Source organism: Schistocerca piceifrons, chromosome 2 (genome assembly GCF_021461385.2).
Source record: "Schistocerca piceifrons isolate TAMUIC-IGC-003096 chromosome 2, iqSchPice1.1, whole genome shotgun sequence".
In the NCBI taxonomy this organism is placed as follows: domain Eukaryota; kingdom Metazoa; phylum Arthropoda; class Insecta; order Orthoptera; family Acrididae; genus Schistocerca; species Schistocerca piceifrons.
Window position 1 is genome coordinate 842,614,282 of NC_060139.1, and position 23,238 is coordinate 842,637,519.

The window sequence follows — 23,238 nt, forward strand, 5'->3', positions numbered from 1 at the left end:
TCCCCAAATGCTGCAAATCTTGAAAAACCTCTTCTCATAATGGCCTCACCCTCTTTGCTCGGTGACTAACCGCACTTCTGTTGACTGCAGATGCCTCATAAATTGCACGCAAATGCTTGTGAATGTTGCCAACAGTTTCTTGCTCTACAGTGAGAAATCAAATGACGACATGCTGCTTGTAACGCAAAGTTTCACATTTGTACCATTCTTGTTGGCCAAGAAAAAGGAAGTGATGCATTTCTTTCTGGATGACCCTCGTACTTTTTATATAGAAAAGAAGCATCACATACTTTCTTAATGGGTATTGCAAATGTATATAACTCGTATAACAATACAAATTAATTCGGTCCATAATACTTTCCTGTGGTCTTCTTTATGTTTCCAGATGACTGTAGCATATAGATGAATGTTGGTTAAGTACAATGTAATGTTGTGGTATTTTTGCATAGTTTTCACACACATTTGAACAAGCAGAGAGCATTTTGTAATGACTCCACACAGTGTAGTAACAGTTGCAGATGCTAATGGGGAATCCAGTCTGTCCCACAGCTGTGAGGCAGTTTAATATGACTGTACTACTAAAAGTGGTGGCTCTACACCTAGTTGTAGTGAACTGAGGTTGCCAAACCTGTACGTATCAGTATAGTCAGTGCAGTCAATTATTTTAGGGAGCGCAAAATTAGGAGAATGATGATCAGAGAATAAGAAGATAATTAGGTAATAAAAGCAGAAAATAATGTGAGAGGTGGAACTTTATAGCAGCCCGGTAGAAATTAGACCCATTGAAAACAAGGACTTCAGTCAAGAAGATAATAGAGGAGGCTTCAAGTAGCTTTGCATGAACTCTGGAGAAACAAATGCCCAAATATTGATGGAATCAGGCGAAATCATGAATGATAGATTGATCGATCAACCATTTGGCGCCACTTTGGTGACTTGTGTGTTGATGAAGATAAGATGAAGTGATTGGGACAATACAGCCAACCAGTCAACGAGGGAAGAAAATCTGACCCAGCCAGGAATTTAATCTGGGACATGTGATCTAGAGGCAGCAGTAGATGGTAGACAGTGAACAGCATGAAGTTAATCCAGTGAAGGCCATCATGTTGAGTACATCTTTGGCTTGTTCATAGACTCTGCTGGAGCATCTAGGATGTAGATTCACTATAGTATCATAGTTAGGGACTCAACTGCTATCACTGGGAACGCCATTGATCTCAATTATCAGCTCGTGACAAGAACTGTAGTACAAGTATTTAAAGGGAGCTAACGTGAGACTCTGAGATAAAGCTCGGTTCATAATGACAAAATGTGTCTTCCTTATTCTGCTACATTCGCTTAATGGGCACTTAACTGCTGTGTCAGTCCCTTGCAATGTGCTCTTAGGAAATATATAAAGTTTCTTGCAACATGCCTTGTGAGCTATCGAATAGGCTTGTCTTCCTTCCTTTGGTTTTCTGCCCTCTTCTTTTTGGCAGAATGCTTATTTCTTTCTTGACAGACAGTGACATCTACAACACCCACTTGCGACATAATGGCTCGCTTCCTGCTTCGCCTCTGTTTCTGGCTTGACTTGAATTTGCCTCAGGCAGTGTGCATTTTAATGATGATTTTTTTTCTAATTTCTACCCCTTACTGTACTGTGCCATAACACAGCTCTCTATGGGTACAAACAGTGGACTTTGGGGAAGACAGAAATAAAATGTTAAAAGCCTTTGGAATGTGATGTTGCAAGAGACTGTAGAAGATCACAAGGATCGGTCAAGAAAGAAATGAAGATGTTCTGCAATGAGTCAACAAGAAAAAATCTCTAATAAAGAAAGTAATAAAATTGAGAAAAAAAATGGTTAAGGTGTGTTGTCCAAGGTGCGTTTGTTACCTGCAACTGCAGCTGGTCATGCCCATCTTTTGCCACTCAGGTAGACAGCAACATGGCTGAAACTTAGCCCCAACCGCCACTGTTCCCCAAGGTACAGGCCCAATGCCAGCCACAGAGGGTAGTTGGCAATGGGATAGAAAGAAGCATGGGTGAACTGGATTTGACTCTAAGCTACTTAGATGGTTTACAACGAGAAGAGGATGACATGGTAATGTTACTGTTGCTCCTCAACAGGAGGTAGAAGGAGAAGATTGATAGTATTTTGTGGCACCTGACATTGTAAATTGTGATAACATTTTGATTAATAGGCATCTTCTAAATTACAGCACACAATTCAGACTTAATCTAAAATAAAGTATCAGTCAGTTTATGCATGCTTTGCAACTTACAGAAAGTGACATACAGAAGAAAAAGAGCAACTAGCTCAGGAAACCAACAAGTGTAGCAGAAAAACTTGCAGTGATGCTAATTTTCTTCCAGCTTCCAGAAATTTTTGTTTTAAAATAATATTTTTTTCTTAGTCATAGTTGCAATCCTGGAACAACTCAATGTGTTTACACAATATGGAACTTCACATAATTCCCCTTTCTTATTAAGAGCATATGTTTTTGGGTGGTACTTGTGAATCCATTCCTGATACACAATCAGGGTGTATACGACCCTTGGACAACCGGGAGTTCCGGGAAAAACCCGGGAATTTTTCATTGTTTTAGTTTTCAGTTAAATTTTTGTGATTTTGACTGGTAAGAACCAATACTCTAACAAAAGATATTATTGTATCCCGCTAGAGCAGAATAATACTGTTGTAACAAAACATGAACGAGAGAAGGAAAAAAAACTAAAATAAAACTTGAGTTGCAAAGGAAATGCGCCGTATACAACAATAAAACAATGCTCATACAAGCGTCTGCCAACAGCAGTGTGTCAAAGGCTTCAGGAAGGCTATGCAATGCTTTATAACAACAAATTGCCTCCGATGAGCGTGACGTGACAACTGTTTAAATTAGATTCGTTTGAGCAGTTGCGGGTGGGCTCTTGCGCATGCGCAGGTGAGTTGCGTATGATTAGTACCTTCTCCCGCTTCTGATTACAGAAGTGTGGCTGGGCGCCACTACTTAATTTTGCCCCGGTTCAGAAATAAAGTAAATCTGGGACTGATGCACAGAGCAGTCTGAGTTGTGGTGGGGAGGTGGGTCGTCTCCACGTGGTCTGTGTCTACGCTCAGTAATTTTGTTGTTTCCTCTTCGTTTATTGTTATCACGTTAAATGATAACAAAACGGATTTTACGGATTTTTGTGGCCGGGAGCTATCAAATGAATTAAAATACGTGCACATAATTACGGAAGGCTAAAATATGTTGTTAGTTCCAGATTTTATTCCCACCTTTGACAGTAGAGCATTAATCGCCTTACAGAACAATGAAGTTATTTTTGCCGGTTTGCTAAAGAGATTAGGCTTTTATTAATCTTTTCTGCCGACTCAGTCAATTTATTTGAAACAAAGTGTTTAATTTCACACTATTGGCTAGTTTCAACTGTTCTCTGCATTTCAAGTGCATATATGGCTTTAAGCCATAGTAAAGTACTGGTACTCCAAGAAAATTTACATACGAACATGCATTTTAAGCCGAATTATGCATTTTTGTAGGGTTGAAATTCCGACGCTCTTGAAGTATCCTCTTTTGTCTTTTTTCTTTTATGACATAATGTAAGATCTTTTAATGTTTTACACGTACGAACATATGGGCTTCCTGTGTCATCGTAGCTGCGCAAGCACTGTGACGCCTGTTATCTGGCGCTCTCTTGCAACTGCTGAAACGAACCTACCGGGTGATCAAAAAGTCAGTATAAATTTGAAAACTGAATAAATCACAGGATATTGTAGATAGAGAGCTATAAATTGACACACATGCTTGGAATGACATGGGGTTTTATTAGAACCAAAAAAATACAAAAGTTCAAAAAATGTCCGACAAATGGCGCTTCATCTGATCAGAATAGCAATAATTAGCATAACAAAGTAAGACAAAGCAAAGATGATGATCTTTACCGGAAATGCTCAATATCTCCACCATCATTCCTCAACAATAGCTGTAGTCGAGGAATAATGTTGTAAACAGCACTGTAAAGCATGTCTGGAGTTATGGTGAGGCATTGGCGTCGGATGTAGTCTTTCAGCATCCCTAGAGATGTCGGACAATCACGATACACTTGTGACTTCAGGTAACCCCAAAGCTAATTATAGCACGGACTGAGGTCTGGGGACCTGGGAGGCCAAGCTTGACGAAAGTGGCGGCCGAGCACACGATCATCACCAAACGACGCGCGCAAGAGGTCTTTCATGCGCCGTCTGTCGGTCATTTTGTGAACTCTCTTCTTCCCCCCCCCCCCCCCCCCCCCCCCCCCCCCAATAAAACCCCATGTCATTCCAAGCATGTGTGTCAATTTTTACCTCTCTATCTACATTATTCCATGGTTTATTAAGTTTTCAAATTTATACTGACTTTTCGACCACCCTGTATTTCTAACAGGTCCAGGAAAATATTGCGAATGGTAGTTTGAAAAGCGTTGCATTCAAAGCAGATTTCCTTTTAGGCAAAATAAACTGTGTGTGAGATGTACAATGAATTTCTTAAATCACAAAGCGTTTGACTCTCATTTAAAAATCAACTGTTTGAGGACGACCATTTAGAAGAATGCGAGCCCAGAAGATCAGACATTTACGTCTTTATTAAAAATTTTACTGGGACGTTTGTGTGATGTATCTTAAAGTGTAACATGCCCAAAAAAGATCAACATTATATGTGGAAGCTTAGCTTGTCTTCCAGCTTATTAATCTTAGAGACTAATATTATATGTGAATTCTATGTATATAAATTTAAACCGTTAACTTTTCTTATTTGTGTGTTCGCACTACTGAAGAATGATCTTGCTACTGGCTGACTACATCACCTGTCCTATGCTGTCATTAGCTCGCGAGATCATGTGACATGAGCTATGACTGGCTTACAAAGGGCATCGCAATCTTGATTTCAATGCTTTGGAAAGTGACATGGGGGCTGGCCGGAGTGGCCGAGCGGTTCTAGGCGCTACAGTCTGGAGCCGCGCGACCGCTATGGTCGCAGGTTCGAATCCTGCCTCGGGCATGGATATGTGTGTGATGTCCTTAGTTTAATTAGGTTTAAGTAGCTCTAAGTTCTAGGGGACTGATGACCTCAGAAGTTAAGTCCCATAGTGCTCAGAGCCATTTGAATCATTTTGACATGCTGTGTTTGGTGGAATTCAAATTTATATCTTCGTAATACGAAAATATGCAGTGTGCATGTTGCTGCACATCAAAGGTCTTTCAAAACGTGCTTTCCCTCCCTGAGTTCCGTTTTCTAAAGTGCCTGGAAATTCTACGTCAGTATGAAATGAAATTATTGTATGGCATTGTTGGCCGGGAGGCCTCTTGCGGGGAAGTTCGGCTGCCGTATTGCAAGTCCTTTTTGTTGACACCACTTCAGCGACTTGCGAGTCAATGATGATGAAGAACACACAACACCCAGTCATCACGAGGTAGAGAAAATCCTGGACCCCGCCAGGAATTGAACCCGGGACCCGGTGTGCGGGAAGCGAGACCACGAGTTGTGGACTACGTCAGTATACAGAACCATAAACATTCAAAGGATTGATGAGTTTTTCAGTGCCGAGGAAGCGTATACTGTCACTTAACACGGAAAAAGTGTATTTTCACCCGGGAGAAAGTGTGTTTTTAATCGGAAAATCCGGGAATTTTTTTTTCTTTGTCCACGTATACATCCTGACAATGTTATATTTCTTCCTCCGCATGAAGGTAATTGGTGCCAGGGAGTACTTTAGATGTCATTTGTTTCAGAAATTGTTGGAAGATGGCCAGGGCAGAAGGGCTGCCAAAGGGGAGGTGCTGACATTGGAACAGCCCAATGTGAGTGTTGATGATGAGGAAGGACTTCGTCTTATCATGCAACGGAAGTTGCAGTTAAGCATCTTGGAGATCAATCTTGGAAAAGAACATGATCCCTTGTAATTTGTCCATTAATTGCTCGGGCCGAGGGAGAGGGTAGGAATCTGAGAGACTGTGCTTAAACGGTGGATTTAAAATTGGCACATAGGCAAAGGCAGCCATTAGGTTTCTGGACAGTGACGAGGGGGATGTCCATTGACTAGCGGAAATGGACGTAAGGACCCCCTACACAACTCTGCTGAAACAGTGTCCCAAATAGCGTGAGGAACTTCCTGATCTTTTATGAACCTCGAGCTGGGCTGCATCCCTCAAGGTAATCTGTGTGAAAAAATCTTTACCCCTACCCAGATAGTCCTCGAAAAGCTGGTGGAATTTGTCACAGAACATTGTGACACTGTCATAAGAGTTAATCATTGCCACGTTATCTGAGATCTGAAGACCAAAAATGTCAAAGGCATTAAGGCCAAAAATGTTAGGCCTGCCATAGGAGTGGAGCACCATGACTGGGAGTATCTTAGAGGTAGATTGGTAGTGCATCAGCAAAGTACAGGTGTGCAGGACAGCAATGCAATCCCCATTGTATGCAGTCAGGGCCTGTGTTGGCGTGTCAAGTTACGGAGAACAGAGCTTCTTGAACATGCCTCTATTAATCAGAGTCACTGACGCCCCAGTATCCAGTGGGAATTGTACAATGTGGTTCTGGATGCACAACTGAATGTACAACTTTTTCGGTTCCTATATAAGCAAGGAAGGATGCTGGGGATGACTGACAGCTGGAGTTGACCCTGATGCAGTGGAGACACCATAACAGGTGTGAACTAGAGACGACTTGTCAGAAACAGTGGTGCAGGAACACAGCATTGTCACCATCGACCTGATTGACATCCATTGCCTCTGAGCCGTAATTGGACAGGAGGACAGACTGGCCGCGATTGCAACTTGCCAGTGGGACGGAACCGCTGCAGACATGACATGGGTTGTTTACGGAGTCCAGTAGAAAGAGAACACCTGTCTGAATGGGACTGACAAGTTTCAGGGGCAACAACCACTTGGGAGCAATGTCAAATAATTCCTACATCTTAATTATGCAAATGACATCCTCAAGGGAGGGGTCTGATAGCTTGAGAACCTCCACATGAAGTTGGGAATCTGTAGCATTTTGAACAATAGTGTCCCACAACAGCGTCAGCATAACACTTACAAAAAGGACAGACAAATTTGCACATGCGTGTTATACCACATGCCTCCACGAGCCATTACCGGTATGACTGGGAAGGTTGACATTTTGCATGAAAAAACTTATAACGAGCAGAGGTGACCAACAACTGAGAGTCGAAATACTTAGCAAGAGCATCAGTGACATTAGAGGAAGGAACTGATTCTTGCTGAGTAAGGGGAAACAGCTTAATGCAGATACGCGAGACATCAACACCAACCCAAAAGAAGAAATAAGAGAGCTGAACATTACCTGAAATGTTGCAGGCTGCAAAATGTTGAAACAGCTGCTGTTTATATTTGTCCCATTCTTCCACTGCAGGATTGAACTCGCGGAACAATGGGGCCGATCGGTGCTGGCTGCTGCTGTTATCAGCCTGGGAGAGGTGCTGATACGAGGCTTCCTGCATTAACTGCAGGTCTTCCAACAGCAATGTCAGCTTCGCCGTCAGTCGAGAAAATTGGTTTGATTTATAGTTCTTTGAGCGACACAGGTACCTCAGGTTGGGGAGTCGCCATGGTGAAAAGGAGAGAAGAAACAAGGAGAACAAAAGCGAAGAAATGAATGAATGTCCCCCAATGCCATTTGCACAAAAGAAGAGAAGAAAAGAAACACACAGTGACCCCCTCGTCAGAAGCAAGGGAGAACCGGTGAAACCAAAACTAACAACCAGCCTCTGTCACCATTAGCTGTTGTATCCGGGAAGTGCGGAACAACAAAGACTGGAGGCTTGAGTGGAAAAACAAGTTTAATCTCTCAATTGAAGTTCACGCAAGATCTGAATACAGACACTGTCAGTTGGCATTGTACGCAGAGTCCCTATCACAATCATACAACATTGTCACTTCAAGTCTGTATATGCCTGTAGTTACAAGCGGCAAGACCAAACACTTTGCGAGACTGCAGCCCAACTTCACACTGCTGTCTGTGGCAGTGTGTGTGCTTTTAACTAGTCAAGGTGCGCAGGAGTACACAAGCCGCCAGTGTGCCTGCAATGGAATGGCGTGGCTTGATTGGCCCATAGCCGGTAGGTTTGTTTTCCATATGTATGCTGGCTGGTGTTGCTGGGGTTTCTGCAGAAGCGGCTTTCGGATGGTTGTGCCTGCACTGTTAAGGGGCAGTGGTGCCGCTGCGCATCTGTCTTGATCTGAATGCCGTCTAATTCCTGACCATGAAACGCTGTGCGCCATGGTAAGGTCATTGATGGTACTGCAGTACAGAACCCATTTCTTGGTTTCGCCGAGACATTTGGCCCCATTCCAAGCATTCTCTCACTTTTATTTCTGAGAGATGAGTCCCTAATTTTTACCCTTATTTCCTTGAAAATTCCACTTAAAATGTAATGAAATATAGGTTTATTAAAAATAAAAGCGTATGAGCATTTGTTATACTTTTTTCAGGATCTTGGCAACTGGAGAATTTTGCCTGTCTCTAGTATTTTCATTTTGAATCACTATTGGGATTGTCAGTACAATTGTGGAAGTAGTACTGTCCATTTATCTATAAACTTTCATCTATTTATTTGCCAGTGCCTTCAACAGAAAAACTTTTGGAACAAGCAAAGGAATTTCCTGCCTAATGGCAGTTTCCCAATGGTAGTGGAATGGAATGACCTTATGCATTATGGTACTTGAAATTATAGAGACAGTGATGTTGAGAGATTAACTCACAGTGTGTTACACCCTGTGAGTGTTTCACGATAGTTCACTTTGTCTAGACATCATGCGACGACACTATGTAGGAGGCCTTTGAGGCATGGCTTCCATTGCAGCACTGCTCACTGGTGCAGTGCTGTGTCTGGAGCTACACCAGCCACGTGTTGCAGCCCAAACTCAAACTGCGCATTGTGCGAGCAGGCAGCCGCTCTCATCATGGAGGATGCTGTGGCAGCTGCAGATCGCCATCACACCTTGGACACACCTTTAGACGTGTATTGTGATAAGGGTTCTTGCTGAAAACAATGTTTCAGAGATGATATGAGGAAGGCATAACAGGAGCAGGTCTAGATATGAATATACAGGATGTTTCCATAAGTGTGCAAAAATTTAACAGGACTAGAGGATGCTCAATTGGACAATTTGAGGTCGGAAACGTGGTGTCAGAGAAGCCAGTTTAAGGGGATGCGGTAGTAAACTTGTTTATCACTTTGTCTAGCATAACTGTTTTCCAGCTTATTTACAACTAACATGCATAAAAGTTTACACATACTGTGCTGTTTATTTACATGTACATTTTTTATATCCTGCAAGGAAACAAGGATGGTGAGCCATATCTTCTACCTGGCCATCTGAATGGTCAGCTGTACTTGAGGTTCATGAAAGAATTGTAACTGAACTGTTGGAGAAATAGCTTTGGCTGTTCGTGAGAGGATGTGGATACTACATTACGGTGCAGTGACTGACTTCAGTATGGTTGTCCACAACCATCCCAGTGCAGTATTTCCTGGTTGCTGGATTGGAATGATAGTTCTATTCCATGGCCTGTGAGTTCACCTGACCTGAATCCACTTACTTCCTATGGGGATATCTAAAGTCACTTTAGTACAAGACCCTAGGTAAGGAGATGGAATTGGTTGCCAAAATTGTAGCTGCCTGTGATGTGATTCAAAACACACCAGGTATATTTGTCAGGGTGTGTCAGAACCTTGTTCGTTGATGTCATTCTTGCATTTAGTTCAATGGCTATCAGTTTCAGCACATTTTGTTAGATAAAGTACAAATGGTACGTTCATCGTATCAGTGATGGTATTGGCAGTTACCTGTAACTAATGTAAATAAAAAAAAGTACACAGTAATATGATTTTACTCCTATTATTTCATTAAGATGGCTTCTCCAACCCCAGGTTCCCTACCTCAAATTGTTCAGTGGAGCATCCTATGTGTTCTGTTAAATTTTTGTACACTGTTACAGAAACACCCTCTATATATGTGGTTGTTGTTGTTGGATGCTGCTGCTATGCTGAAATGAAGAGGATAGCTGCCAAGTCACAGGGATAGAGAACTACATTAAACCAAATGTTGGGTTCATCACAAAATAATAAGTTACCAACATTGGTGTAAGATTGGCAAACAGATAAACGGTGGAGAGAATTCATGGTCAGTTATGTCATATAGTGAAGAACTGACTAGATTATGAAGAATGGGCATAATGTATGGATAATTTACCAATGATTGTTCAGAAGACAAGAATATCAGCTAAGTTGAGAGAATTTCTGCCAATTGAAAGCATTATTACTGTTAACAAAGTGAATTGGGAAAGATGCCTATGAAACCAAAAACAGCTCACACCTAGGGACAGACACAGACTGTTGTCTGAAGAAGTTAAATCACCTGTAGTTGTTTCAACTCTGTGAAAAGCTGACAGGAATATAACTTTCAGATGACATTGCTGCTGACAGTGCAAATCCCAGTCTCCTTTGAAATCGACTTTATATTGGATACCATAAAGTCGTCGTTTCTGAAAGTATTTGTATGGTGTGTAGCCGTGTATGGAAGTGAAACGTGGATGATAAATAGTTTAGACAAGAAGAGAATAGAAGCTTTCGAAATGTGGTGCTACAGAAGAATGCTGAAGATTAGATGGGTAGACCACATAACTAATGAGGAGGTATTGAATAGAATTGGAGAGAAGAGAAATTTGTGGTGCATCTTGACTAGAAGAAGGGATCGGTTGGTAGGGCATATTCTGAGGCATCAAGGGATCACCAATTTAGTACTGGAGGGCAGCATGGAGGGTAAAAATCATAGAGGGAGACCAAGAGATGAATACACTAAACAGATTCAGAAGGATGTAGGTTGCAGTAAGTACTGGGAGATGAAGAAGCTTGCACAGGATAGAGTAGCATGGAGAGCTGCATCAAACCAGTCTCTGGACTGAAGACCACAACAACCATAAAATCTGTGTTGGGCTTCCTTTCAATGGAAGCTGAGTTTGTCTCGACAATCTCAGGTTTAAAGGGAAATCTCCAGGTAGTGACACTATTTATCCCGAGTTCTTGCAGCATCCAGCTCTGTAGATAGTGTTTTCAACAACATCCATTTTTAATTACTTTGGACATAAAGTCCTCCATTGGGTGTGCGACCATATTTGGCTCAATAATATGCTATTGTCTTGTTCCCTAAATAATTTTTTTTTATTATACTCTTTATAATGCATTTCGCTTAATAGCATCAACAGATCTGTGGCACAAAGAAAAAACCTTTACAGGATGACGTTTGGTGTAGTTTTTGTGACTTGAAATTTGAATTACGTAACTTAGGAGACATAGTATCCAGTCAAAGTTAAATGTCATATACAACAGAGGACTGCTGTAGCTGTGTGGCGCATTACAAACTAAATATGTTCAGCCACCAGGTAGCAGATGTGAATAGCTCATATCGAGTATGATCTTCTACATAATTTTAGTGTAAAATAATTGTTCCACTCCATGAATATAACTGCAGCCTAAACATATTACATTATAAAACACATTGTTGTTGTACATTCAAAAATGTGTAGCTTGAAATGCATAATGCTACTTTCACAAGGTATTTTAAAAAATAACCACAACTGCAATTGGTATGTATGCAGAAGAAACATATGACTACGACATTAATACGTTCTACAATAATAATGTAAACCTTAATGAGCAATGTTACTTATATATGGGGAAAAATGAGGCCGGGAGAGAAAAGGAACCATTCATATGACATCCTAGAGAGAGGGTGATATATAAAAGCAGAAATTTCATAATGGCAGCAATAACAAAAACAGATTGACAATATAATACACATTGTGACATGGCTGTAGATATTGTCCAAGTGTAACATTCTTGTGTGAACTTTTTACACAGTAAATATCTTTCTTACATGAAATTACATATAGTAAAACAGTTATCAGTACACTAGACATATAAATATGTGTAATATGTTCAGCTGTCCATATGTTCAAATAACTTAGGGGAATGAAGCCAAGTGTCATTGTCGACAACCACTGGTATTTCAACAGGTGCACATACTGTAATTTTCAAGGCAGAATTGCAACAAGTAAATGCTGTACCTGCGAATTTAAAACCTAGGTTTGCAGTGCAGGTCCAGAAAGCTCTCTCTCTCTCTCTCTCTCTCTCTCTCTCTCTCTCTCTCTCTCTCTCTCTCTCTCTCCTAAGCAATAGCGCCATCACACAACCAATAACAGTTTTCTTAGTCTGTTATAAACATTTGTGACACTCAGAGTTACTGTTATCTCACCCATTGGTTATTAATGTTCCATATTGGAATTGTGCTCTGCAAAGCATGGTTGTAAATTCCTTTGCACAATGCTTACTTGCTGCAGTTTTGCCTTGAAGATGACAGGGTGCACATGTCTAAAGATCACTGGTTGTTGATGATGTCATCCATCTGTATTCCTGTAAGTTATTTGGACATTATATACACTGGGAGAAACTTGGTGTCACATCTATCCAGATATTCGTCCAAGCAAAAACAAAAACATTGACTATTATGTGAGGTGCATTATTACAAAAATGGCAATCAGTAACAAATCCCGTGTGACTTGCACATCAGTCATACATTTACATGAAAATAAAATAAATTCCAAAGAAAGAGCTGCTGTAGGAGAAAATAATGGCAGCAAAGTCATCAAAAGCCTTGACCAATTACCATGTTAGAGGTGGATCAATATCAAATTTACACAAAAGAAAGAACCCAATATCGCAAGGAAGCAGTGTTGTTGGTTTTTTTATGTATTTTTTTTTATTTTGAGTGTAGTTGAAATTCTCTAAACCAGCCGTATATAAGTATTCAAAATATTGTAAAAATATTATCAGCTTGTGCATTACAGCACTGTAATCAAACATGACTGTCTTTATGCAGCAGAAACTTTAATTTTAAATAGGAAGAAAGATATTGAAGAAATTCGAAAGAAAAAAAAGGGAAGGAAGATTATTAGGAAAATATTAGGCCCCAAATTACTGATGGAGAAACTTATAGGCTGAGAAGTAATATAGGAAATAGAAGACTACACAGACATATATGGTGACATGATAAAACAAAGACTTAAACTTTGTGGACACGTTAAAAGAATGGCATACACTAGGTTGACAAAACAAATGGTTGAATTTGTTCTTTGATTTGGGGGAAGGGACCAAACTCTGAGGTCATCAGTCCCATTGTAGTAGGAAAGGATGGGGAAGGAAGTTGGCCGTGCCCTTTCAAAGGAACCATCCTGGCATTTCCTGAAGCGATTTAGGGAAATCACAGAAATCCTAAATCTGGGTGGCCGGATGCGGGTTTGAACCATCGTCCTCCAAGAGTGCAAGTCCAGTATGATAACCATTGTGCCACCTCACTTGGTAATATTAGAATTCTATGAAAACAGAAGTAAGGCCAAATCCGAGCCAATTAAAAGGATTGCTGCGGTTGCAGAGGATCTTTAAGTAGCCAGTGTAACTCAGGCAGACATCACAGCTAGAAAAAAATTCAGTAAAAAAATATTTGATTGGAAAGTTGGTCAGAGAGAAATTAGAAAACGAACTGGAACGCTGTGGTCTGATGAAAGAAAGAGACTTCGTTCTGAAAGGATGAAACAAATTTGGACACAAAGAAAGGCCAAGCCTCAAAAGTGACATTGACTGATTGTACCTCACGTAGTCCTATTTAGCCCATACGTGAGTAATAATAATTAACAAGATGACACTTGTGCTATATTTTATTTATAGCTTATCCAACTCTTTTAGTAGTCGGAAAGGCATCTACAAAAATTACGCTATTGGGTTTGATTCACACTTTGCATCCAATTATTTTCAGGTATTTTCAGAAATATGCTTTCCTTTTAGCACTCTGCTGTTTTATTAATGTTCCTGGCATGAGCGTTGTCGGCAGATGTCGAAGGGCATCCTAAATGGGGGTCATCTTTAACTTCTGTCTGACTATTTTTAAACCATGTGAACCATTCGTAACACCGAGTTCAGCTTAAGCACTCATGACTGTAAATTACTGCATCATTTGGTGTGTGTTTCTGTAAAGGTTTTCTCAAGTTTCTTGCAAAATTTAATGCAGGCACACTGCTCCTCTAACTCTGCCATCTAGAAATTCGCGAACTTTGCGACACAACAGTCTGCTGAATACAGCACTGAAGAATAACAGACATACAACACTGAAAATTCCAGCAGTTACATATCAAACACAGGCATGTGCAGGGATGCTAACCACATTTCGCTGTAACACACCATTGGCACAAAATCACAAATGTTCTGGGATTTTTTGAATAGACCTTGTAGTTTCTCAGGTTTTGTGTGGCCATGTTAGCACGGAAGACAGATAATCATTTATATTAAGGATTGTGTAGTTGATATATTCAGATCTGGCACCTAGGAAAAGCTGTAGGTTGTCGGCGTAGGAATGATATTTACTGGAGGAGAAATGACAGAGACATCATTGACATAAAAGTGGGCTCAGGACTGACACTTGTTACACTCTTGCAAGAATATGCTTCCAGGGTGACTTTGTATTCCCATAGACAACAAGTTGCAGTCTGTTTTTCAAGTACGTTTCAAACCACTTAAACACACTCTCTGAAAATTTTGCTGTCTTATTTTTCTTAGCAATATGTCGAAGTTGACAGTATCAAATATATTGCTGAAGGCTAGTAGTGTCAATGTTATTGTGGCCTCACAGTTGTTCAGAACCTATTTCAGGCCATCATTTTCCCTAATTAAATCGTTTGTCTATAGTGCTTGCAAAAGCTGGTCTGATATTTAAGTTGAATTTGTGTAACTATTCAATAACCTGGTCCTGAGCAATATATTCCCGGGCTCCAGATGTAACAGGCAAAATGCTGATTGATTGGTAGCTACAAGAGAGATTCATACAAACGTTTGGTACATTTGGTACAAATTGAGTACATGACTGGGGACCCAATTTTATTGTTAGGAACGCTAGCCAATCTTTTGTTTCCATCCATGGTATTAATGAGAGGGACTCATAGTAATCGTTTCAAAACTTCAAGATAATATGTCTTGTGGCTTCGATGACATTTCAGCTAAGCTACTAAAGGAGCACAGAGGAGAATTAGCGAAGCCTCTGAAGCACCAAATAAGAACCTCCCTCTGCCATGGGGAGTTTCCTGACCTTTTGAAAATTGCTGAGATGCTACAAGTGTATAAGAGGGCAATAAAAACTGACACAAAACTATAGACCAATATCTTTAACATCAGAACTTGACAAATTACTAGAGAAAGTAATACTAAATCAGTTCAGCAATCTACAACATGTTTTAGAAAAGGAAGAGTGTAACATCAGTAGCAACTTTTATACATGAAATATTAAACAAGCTGTATATAAAGCAGACAAGGTCACAAGCACTTTCCTGAATATGAGTAAAGCCTTCGGTACCGTGAATCGTACAGTTCTATTACACAAATTGAAATACAGGAAGAGATGGGTAGCCTTACAGCTACATATGTTGTATTTGAAAGACAGGAAGCAGTGTGTGAAGCTAACTTATAAAAGGCATGAACAGTTGGTAACAACTAAATCAACTTACACGATTCTTCAATGTGATATGCCTCAAGGAAGCAGGTTAGTGCCTTTTCTGTTCCTTACGTAGGTGAATGATTTAATTGAACCCCAAAATTGCAAGGTCATGAGCTGTGCAGATCCCAGATCAGCTGGAGCCATGATACGCAAACTGCTGCCAACAGTAGTGAAATTAATTACAATTTTTTGTCGACTTACCTTACTGCAAATAAGCTATTTTAAAACGGAGAGAAGACACTGACAATGAAAGTCATGCTTAGCTATAAGGGCCATTGTAGCTTAAGGCAAATACAGGGTGACGCATGGAAAATCTGCCCTGAGTACAGATTGCTTGCCTTTTATGCACAAACTGTTCCCCACCATGACCAGATACAACAACAGATAGACAAATACATAATAATTGGATAATAAAGAAATAACAAATAAGCTAACGAAAATGCCTGTGTTTACTGAATTGATCTACTGCATCAGTTCTCAAAATTTCACTATGGATATTGTCCTTAAAAGTACTCTAACGTTATTGGATTATTTGCGTTCACTTTTCCCTTTGGACTGCCCCACAGATAAGTCGCAAGCGGTTAGGTGCGACAAACATGGTGATCACAATCCTTTGTTGACAGTCCGTTTGTGAATTTTTCATGAATTCATGAGATTGACTTGAGTGAAGTGTTACAGGTCACCTCATCCTGTTGAAAGACAGCATACATACTTTCATAATGGGTCAACTGTGCATAAAATTCCTGGAAGATTCACATATACACAACAGTGTTTACTATTGTTTCAAAAAATATGGCCCCCACAATCTGACTTGCTGATGTGGCACACGAAACTCTGATTTTTTTCACCACGAGGAGGTTCCTCATTAATCATATAGGAATTGTTTGTTGACCAATCTCTGGTGTTCTGGAAGTTCACACACTTTCACCTGTTGCGACAATTTGCGTGTTGACTTCCTTGGACTCTGGATCATTCGTGCTCAAATATTTGTGACCACAGCAGGTGCACAAATGGAGAGGGCTCACTTCTTTTTTGCATTTGCAACTGACCCTGTAGTATGCCACCACGTCACTAAGTCATGTGCACTGCTCTTTGTTGGTATGGAAATGCCAGAAAACTTCTTTGCAAAAAATGTCCCTGTTTCCTTAAATGAACTGGTAGACACACAGGCCTCCATTATTACATTTCTTTCTTGAAGAGGATACACCTCACTGAGATATTTCCTTTCCATGTCTCAAACAAGTCACAGTGGCTTTTGTACTGATAGTACAAAACATAGTCACAACAGCTTTGAAACAACGGATGAGCAGTCCAGTGCTCGGGACCGGTTTTTCGTGTGCTACCCTGTATATTTTGGAATGATACATTGGCATCTTCAGTATGGTATTGAGATATGGGATGGGACACCAGCAGTCTATACAGACTCTGTATAAATTCTGCAGGCAATTGTGTTCGTGAAACGAAACCCAGAACATAATATAATAAACAGTAATGCATATAACTAAAATACAAGGGGAAGGGAAAACTTCGACAGAATTGAAAGTAAAATAAATAAATAAATAAAAATGGCTGCAGATTGTAGTCTACATACAACAGGAACAACTTGCTTACAACAGACTACTACCTGATCTCAAGACAGCTAATTTAAACACCTTAAAGAATAAACTGAAGCACTCATTAATAGAGAGAATCTGCTATTCAGCAGAAAATGTCATGTTATGTCTCTCTACAGTGTACATAACAGTAAATTTTGTTTGGGCCATAAAAAACTGAAAATTTCTGATCCTGATTATTTATATCAATGAATGTATTTATATATACATGTGAACTAACGCTTTGTAATGTAAACTAAATCTCTGACAGTGTCTGGAAACTGATTGTTATATGGACAGCAAATAAATAAATAAATAAAAACAAGGTGGTTACAGCTTCATATTCTGAGGGATTGGTCGGACAATGCTTCTTTTACATGGATTGGAATGTGTTCCATTCACAAGAGAAAAATATGTATATTAACACAGCTATTGGGCTATCTGCAATGCTTGTCCATGATAATGCTGATAGTGTCATTCCCTGCTGTTTCAAAAGACATTGTAATTATTGCTTTTCATATTGTGGTCATTGTAACCAGTTTCAGATGGAAAGTGTCACGGTTAGTTATGTAGTTTGGGAATTCTTGCGTGCGATAGATCTCATCAGCATGAGGTGCTGAGAAAAATTCATTCAGTTTGTCAGTTGAGACATGGAAAAACAGTTTCTGATTTTGCTCATCAGACATCCAAGGTACAGAGATACATCAACATAATCATGGTTGTTGTTTCACTGCACACAAAGGAATACAAGCCCCTGATTTTGGCGTTGCAATCACATTGCTTCACCCTGTTTTGCAACTTCTTGCATTCTTCGTAGCATTCTGGTTTTGGATTTGCCTCAGAATATCTATGAGCAGCATCCCTGTTGTTAATCAGTGTTTGCATGTGGGAATGCTAAAATTATTTACTTCAGAGAATATAATCATAAAAATCTTGGTTTGATGCCTGTGTTGTGCTTTTAGTAATGCAGCTGTAAAACCATCATTCACCAATGTTCCTTTCTCAATACTTGCAGAATGCTGTGACCTTCTGAAGTCAAGCACAGTCACAAAAATTCTTCAGTTCCTTATAACTTCTGTTAGCTTAAGTTAATAACAGGAAACCCCAGGAAGCCCAGATGAAATCTTTAACTGTATTCACAGGTTCATGTGGAATAAATTATGTAATTACGGATAATAAAGTTTCTACGCAGGCCAAGTGCTCTAAGATGTAACATGCATTTGTTTTAAGTTAAAAATTGCATTGCATATTATACAGCTGTACTACTTTTATTTTTTAAAAGTGATCAATTTCAATTACTAATCCGGCATGCGTGCTCCTACCCGGTTCTCTCACTTTGAATTTTAAGTCCTTTGCTTCACTGGAAGTGCAAATTAATAATGCATTGTGTATTTCTTTTACCTGTATACCGCTGCCAGTTCTGTGAAATTGGTCATTCTTGATAAACTTTCAGCTGTCTGGCACCTAACAGTCGTTAAAAATGTCTGATAGTACAGGAGGACCCCAACATGATTTGTTCCCATAGGCCCAGCAGAGCATGCCACAACAATAGCGTAAATATTGGAAAAAGTGCTATTAATACACAATTGTAGTTTGAATAATGTATTTAATTTCAGATTACACTGTATATCTTCTGTTTCAGAAAACCAGCCTGAAGAAAATGCTGATGACGACAGTTCAAATCCTGAAATGACAGAAATGAGATTTATACCTGATGACAAAGGAATGCTAGATGCAATGTACCATGCTATGTGTGAATGCCAGGCTCTACATCCTGATCAATCTGAAAACTATGATGGTACGTTGTTATTTTATTCTGTGTTTCTTGTTTGGTAGAACATTACATTTCACATGTCTTTTGCTTAACCCTTTCAGACCCTCTAGCTGCAATTGTATACATTAACTTTTACTGTGTCTTAGCTGCAATTGAAATATTTTTTCTCCAATGGAAACCTCACGTATACATTTGTGAATGTTTGATCTTTCTGTTATGCTCAAGTGTTGCCAACTGCTGGCCATCACTATAAAAATATCAACTACTCAGTGTAGCTGTGTGCAGCAGCTTGTGATTGCCACAATACATGGAAGTAGTTGGTTAGTTATATTCCACTGTATAATTAAATATTATTATTGTCATTTTGCATAGTAACTAGTGTGATAACTTTATTTATTGCAACATTGAATATTTCAAAATTAGTTGTTTTAGTCCATGAATTGGAGCCAAGTGTAAAAAGTAGATTTTGAAAACAGGCACATATTTTTAAATAAATCGTGCATCTAAAACCATTAAAAAATCACCGAAGACCATTGCAGCATAAATAAAAAATAATGTCCTCTATCCAGAAAAAATTCAGGTTTGAAAAGATTTAACTGGTTGCAAGAAGCTGAAATGCTTTGCTGCTGCTGCTGCTGCTGCTGTTTTGGGCAAAATGTGTTGCATAATTCTATCTTTTTTCTTAAGTTAATGTATTGGCAGTATTTGTAAAATTATAGACTGTGTGGACACATTTGGCCACACCTAAATACGTCATGTAACAGATGGCAAATGGTTTCCTCTGAAACCCAGTGGAACTTTGATTTAGAAAAAATTTGATGAGCTCCAAAATTTTTGAGCTATCTTACAGTTTTCTCACCCCTTGCTACCAAAACATATCTTGCTGTTTGAACCAGATGTGATTTTTCTTCATACGACATGCGAAGTTCATGTATTATTACCAGTTTACATTCTTTTTTGCTGCAATAGTGAGAATGAATGGCATTAAAGAAACTGTGAAATATTCATAACTGTAATTAGTTGCTGTTAGAGTACTTGAGAACCAACATATTGCTTTGAAAAGGATTATTTCTTGTAATGACAAGTGGCTTTGAAAAAAGTAGTTTTTGTAGGAGCAGTTATTCCACTTATGATTATGAAGATTATGTGTGCAGTAATACTCTAATCTGCACCACTGTGATGTAAATAAATCCCGCCTTATACTATTGGTTTTGAAATTGTCCTTTTGTTCTTTCGTCAGTTTAGTTCCGTTCTCTCTATTGAACGAAGAGTGGGTTACCAATTTCATTTGAGACTATGTTGTTGTTATGTAGCAAATGGTTCAAATGGCTCTGAGCACTATGGGACTTAACATCTATGGTCATCAGTCCCCTAGAACTTAGAACTACTTAAACCTAACTAACCTAAGGACAGCACACAACACCCAGCCATCACGAGGCAGAGAAAATCCCTGACCCTGCCGGGAATCGAACCTGGGAACCCGGGCGTGGGAAGCGAGAACGCTACCGCACGACCACGAGATGCGGGCGTTATGTAGCAAAGAAGGTAAATGTTTTCATAAAGAAAGAAAGAAATGTAACTTCTTTGCTACATAACAACATTGTGTGATTCATGTGCAGTGAGAAACATAAGTGAATTTCAGCAGCAGAATGCAGTACACATACTGCTCTTCTTGCTCTGTAGAAGTACTTGTAACGTCTTCAGATGATCTGCTACATCACATCTATACATTTTGTGACTGATGAACGCAATAATTAATAATGCGAGTCATAATCTAACCTCTCAGCCGCCTTAACACTGCTGCATAAAATCCCCAATGCTTAGCACTGTGAGCAACCCTGTAAAAGATGCTTTTCATGTGATGATTGCTAACCAGTGGAACATATAGTGGATGGAAAAATTTTAGTGATTGATGCAGATTTTATTTCTTTTCTGCATTATGATTAACAGTTAGTCATTGCAACATAGTCCACAATGAATGTAATGGCTAGGATACATGCTCTTGGACAGTTTGGTATTCTGACAGTACTCACAGAATTGTTTTTACTAGGGCAAATTTTCACTAATACTTATGGTCTGATAGTTACTTGTGAGTACTTTCTGTAAGTGTCAGTCTTTCGAATCAGGTGTCAGAACCATTTACGCACAGCAGGAGAAGTGTGTTTGTGAGAGCTGAGGGATCACTTTCTGCGAGATTTTTCGGTCATTGTTCTGTGCTTGAAGGAATAGGTTGTGATGAAAGTGCATTGGGCTGCAGTTCTACTTTTAATACTTTTAGTACCAAATGAAGAACGTAAATGACAGTGTTTGTGTTGGATAAGAGAGTAGATTAGGCGGTGGGATGATTTTGGAGAATGTAAGAACTCATTGTAGAGCTTGTGATATAATATCCATGTTGTTGTGGTCTTCAGTCCTGAGACTGGTTTGATGCAGCTCTCCATGCTACTCTATCCTGTGCAAGCTTCTTCATCTCCCAGTACCTACTGCAGCCTACGTCCTTTTGAATCTGCTTAGTGTATTCATCTGTTGGTCTCCCTCTACGATTTTTACCCTCCACACTGCCCTCCAATACTAAATTGGTGATCCCTCGATGTCTCGGAACATGTCCTACCAACCGATCCCTTCTTCTTGTCAAGTTGTGCCACAAACTCCTCTTCTCCCCAGTTCTATTCAATACCTCCTCATTAGTTATGTGATCTACCCATCTAATCTTCAGCATTCTTCTGTAGCACCACATTTCGAAAGCTTCTATTCTCTTCATGTCCAAATTATTTATCATCCATGTTTCACTTGCATACATGGCTACACTCCATACAAATACATTCAGAAACGACTTCCTGACACTTAAATCTGTACTCGATGTTAACAAATTTCTCTTCTTCAGAAACGCTTTCCTTGCGATTGCCAGTCTACATTTGATATCCTCTCTACCATCATCAGTTATTTTGCTCCCCAAATAGCAAAACTCCTTTACTACTTTAAGTGTCTCATTTCCTAATCTAATTCCCTCAGCATCACCCGACTTAATTCGACTACATTCCATTATCCTCGTTTTGCTTTTGTTGATGTTCATCTTATACCCTCCTTTCAAGACACTGTCCGTTCCGTTCAACTGCTCTTCCAAGTCCTATGCTGTCTCTGACAGAATTACAATGTCATCGACGAACCTCAAAGTTTTTATTTCTTCTCCCTGGATTTTAATACCTACTCCGTACTTTTCTTTTGTTTCCTTTATTGCTTGCTCAATATACAGATTGAATAACATCGGGGATAGGCTACAACCCTGTCTCACTCCCTTCCCAACCATTGCTTCCCTTTCATACCCCTCGACTCTTATAACTGCCATCTGCTTTCTGTACAAATTATAAATAGCCTTTCACTCTCTGTATTTTACGCCTGCCACCTTCAGAATTTGAAAGATAGTATTCCAATCAACATTGTCAAAAGCTTTCTCTAAGTCTGCAAATTCTGGAAATGTAGGTTTGCCTTTCCTTAATCTAGCTTCTAAGATAAGTCGTAGGGCCAGTATTGCCTCACGTGTTCCAACATTTCTACGGAATCCAAACTGATCTTCCCAGAGGTCGGCTTCTATCAGTTTTTCCATTCGTCTGTAAAGAATTCGCATTAGTATTTTGCAGCTGTGACTTATTAAACTGATAGTTCGGTAATTTTCACATCTGTCAACACCTGCTTTCTTTGGGATTGGAATTATTATATTCTTCTTGAAGTCTGAGGGTATTTCACCTGTCTCATACATCTTGCCCACCAGATGGTAGAGTTTTGTCAGGACTGGCTCTCCCAAGGCTGTCAGTAGTTCTAATGGAATGTTGTCTACTCCGGGGGCCTTGTTTCGACTCGGGTCTTTCAGTGCTCTGTCAAACTCTTCACGCAGTATCGTATCTCCAATTTCATCTTCATCTACATCCTTTTCCATTTCCATAATATTGTCCTCAAGTACATCGCCCTTGTATAGACCCTCTATATACTCCTTCCACCTTTCTGCTTTCCCTTCTTTGCTTAGAACTGGGTTTCCATCTGAACTCTTGATATTCATACAAGTCGTTCTCTTATCTCCAAAGGTCTCTTTAATTTTCCTGAAGGCAGTATCTATCTTACCCCTAGTGAGATAAGCCTCTACATCCTTACATTTGTCCTCTAGCCATCCCTGCTTAGCCATTTTGCACTTCCTGTCGATCTCATTTTTGAGACGTTTGTATTCCTTTGCGCCTTCTTCATTTACTGCATTTTTATATTTTCTCCTTTCATCAATTAAATTCAATAT

The 23,238-nt window shown here is 39.6% G+C and overlaps 1 protein-coding gene across 1 annotated transcript in view; it reads left to right on the plus strand.

Moving 5' to 3' along the window:
* The window catches only part of LOC124776758 (methylosome subunit pICln), a 78,287-nt gene that overhangs the window by 16,857 nt on the left and 38,192 nt on the right, over positions 1-23,238 (plus strand). The window contains exon 3 of the mRNA XM_047251893.1: positions 18,825-18,980. Within this exon, the coding sequence (XP_047107849.1) occupies positions 18,825-18,980 (156 nt within the window). The remainder of the gene's footprint in view (positions 1-18,824; positions 18,981-23,238) is intronic.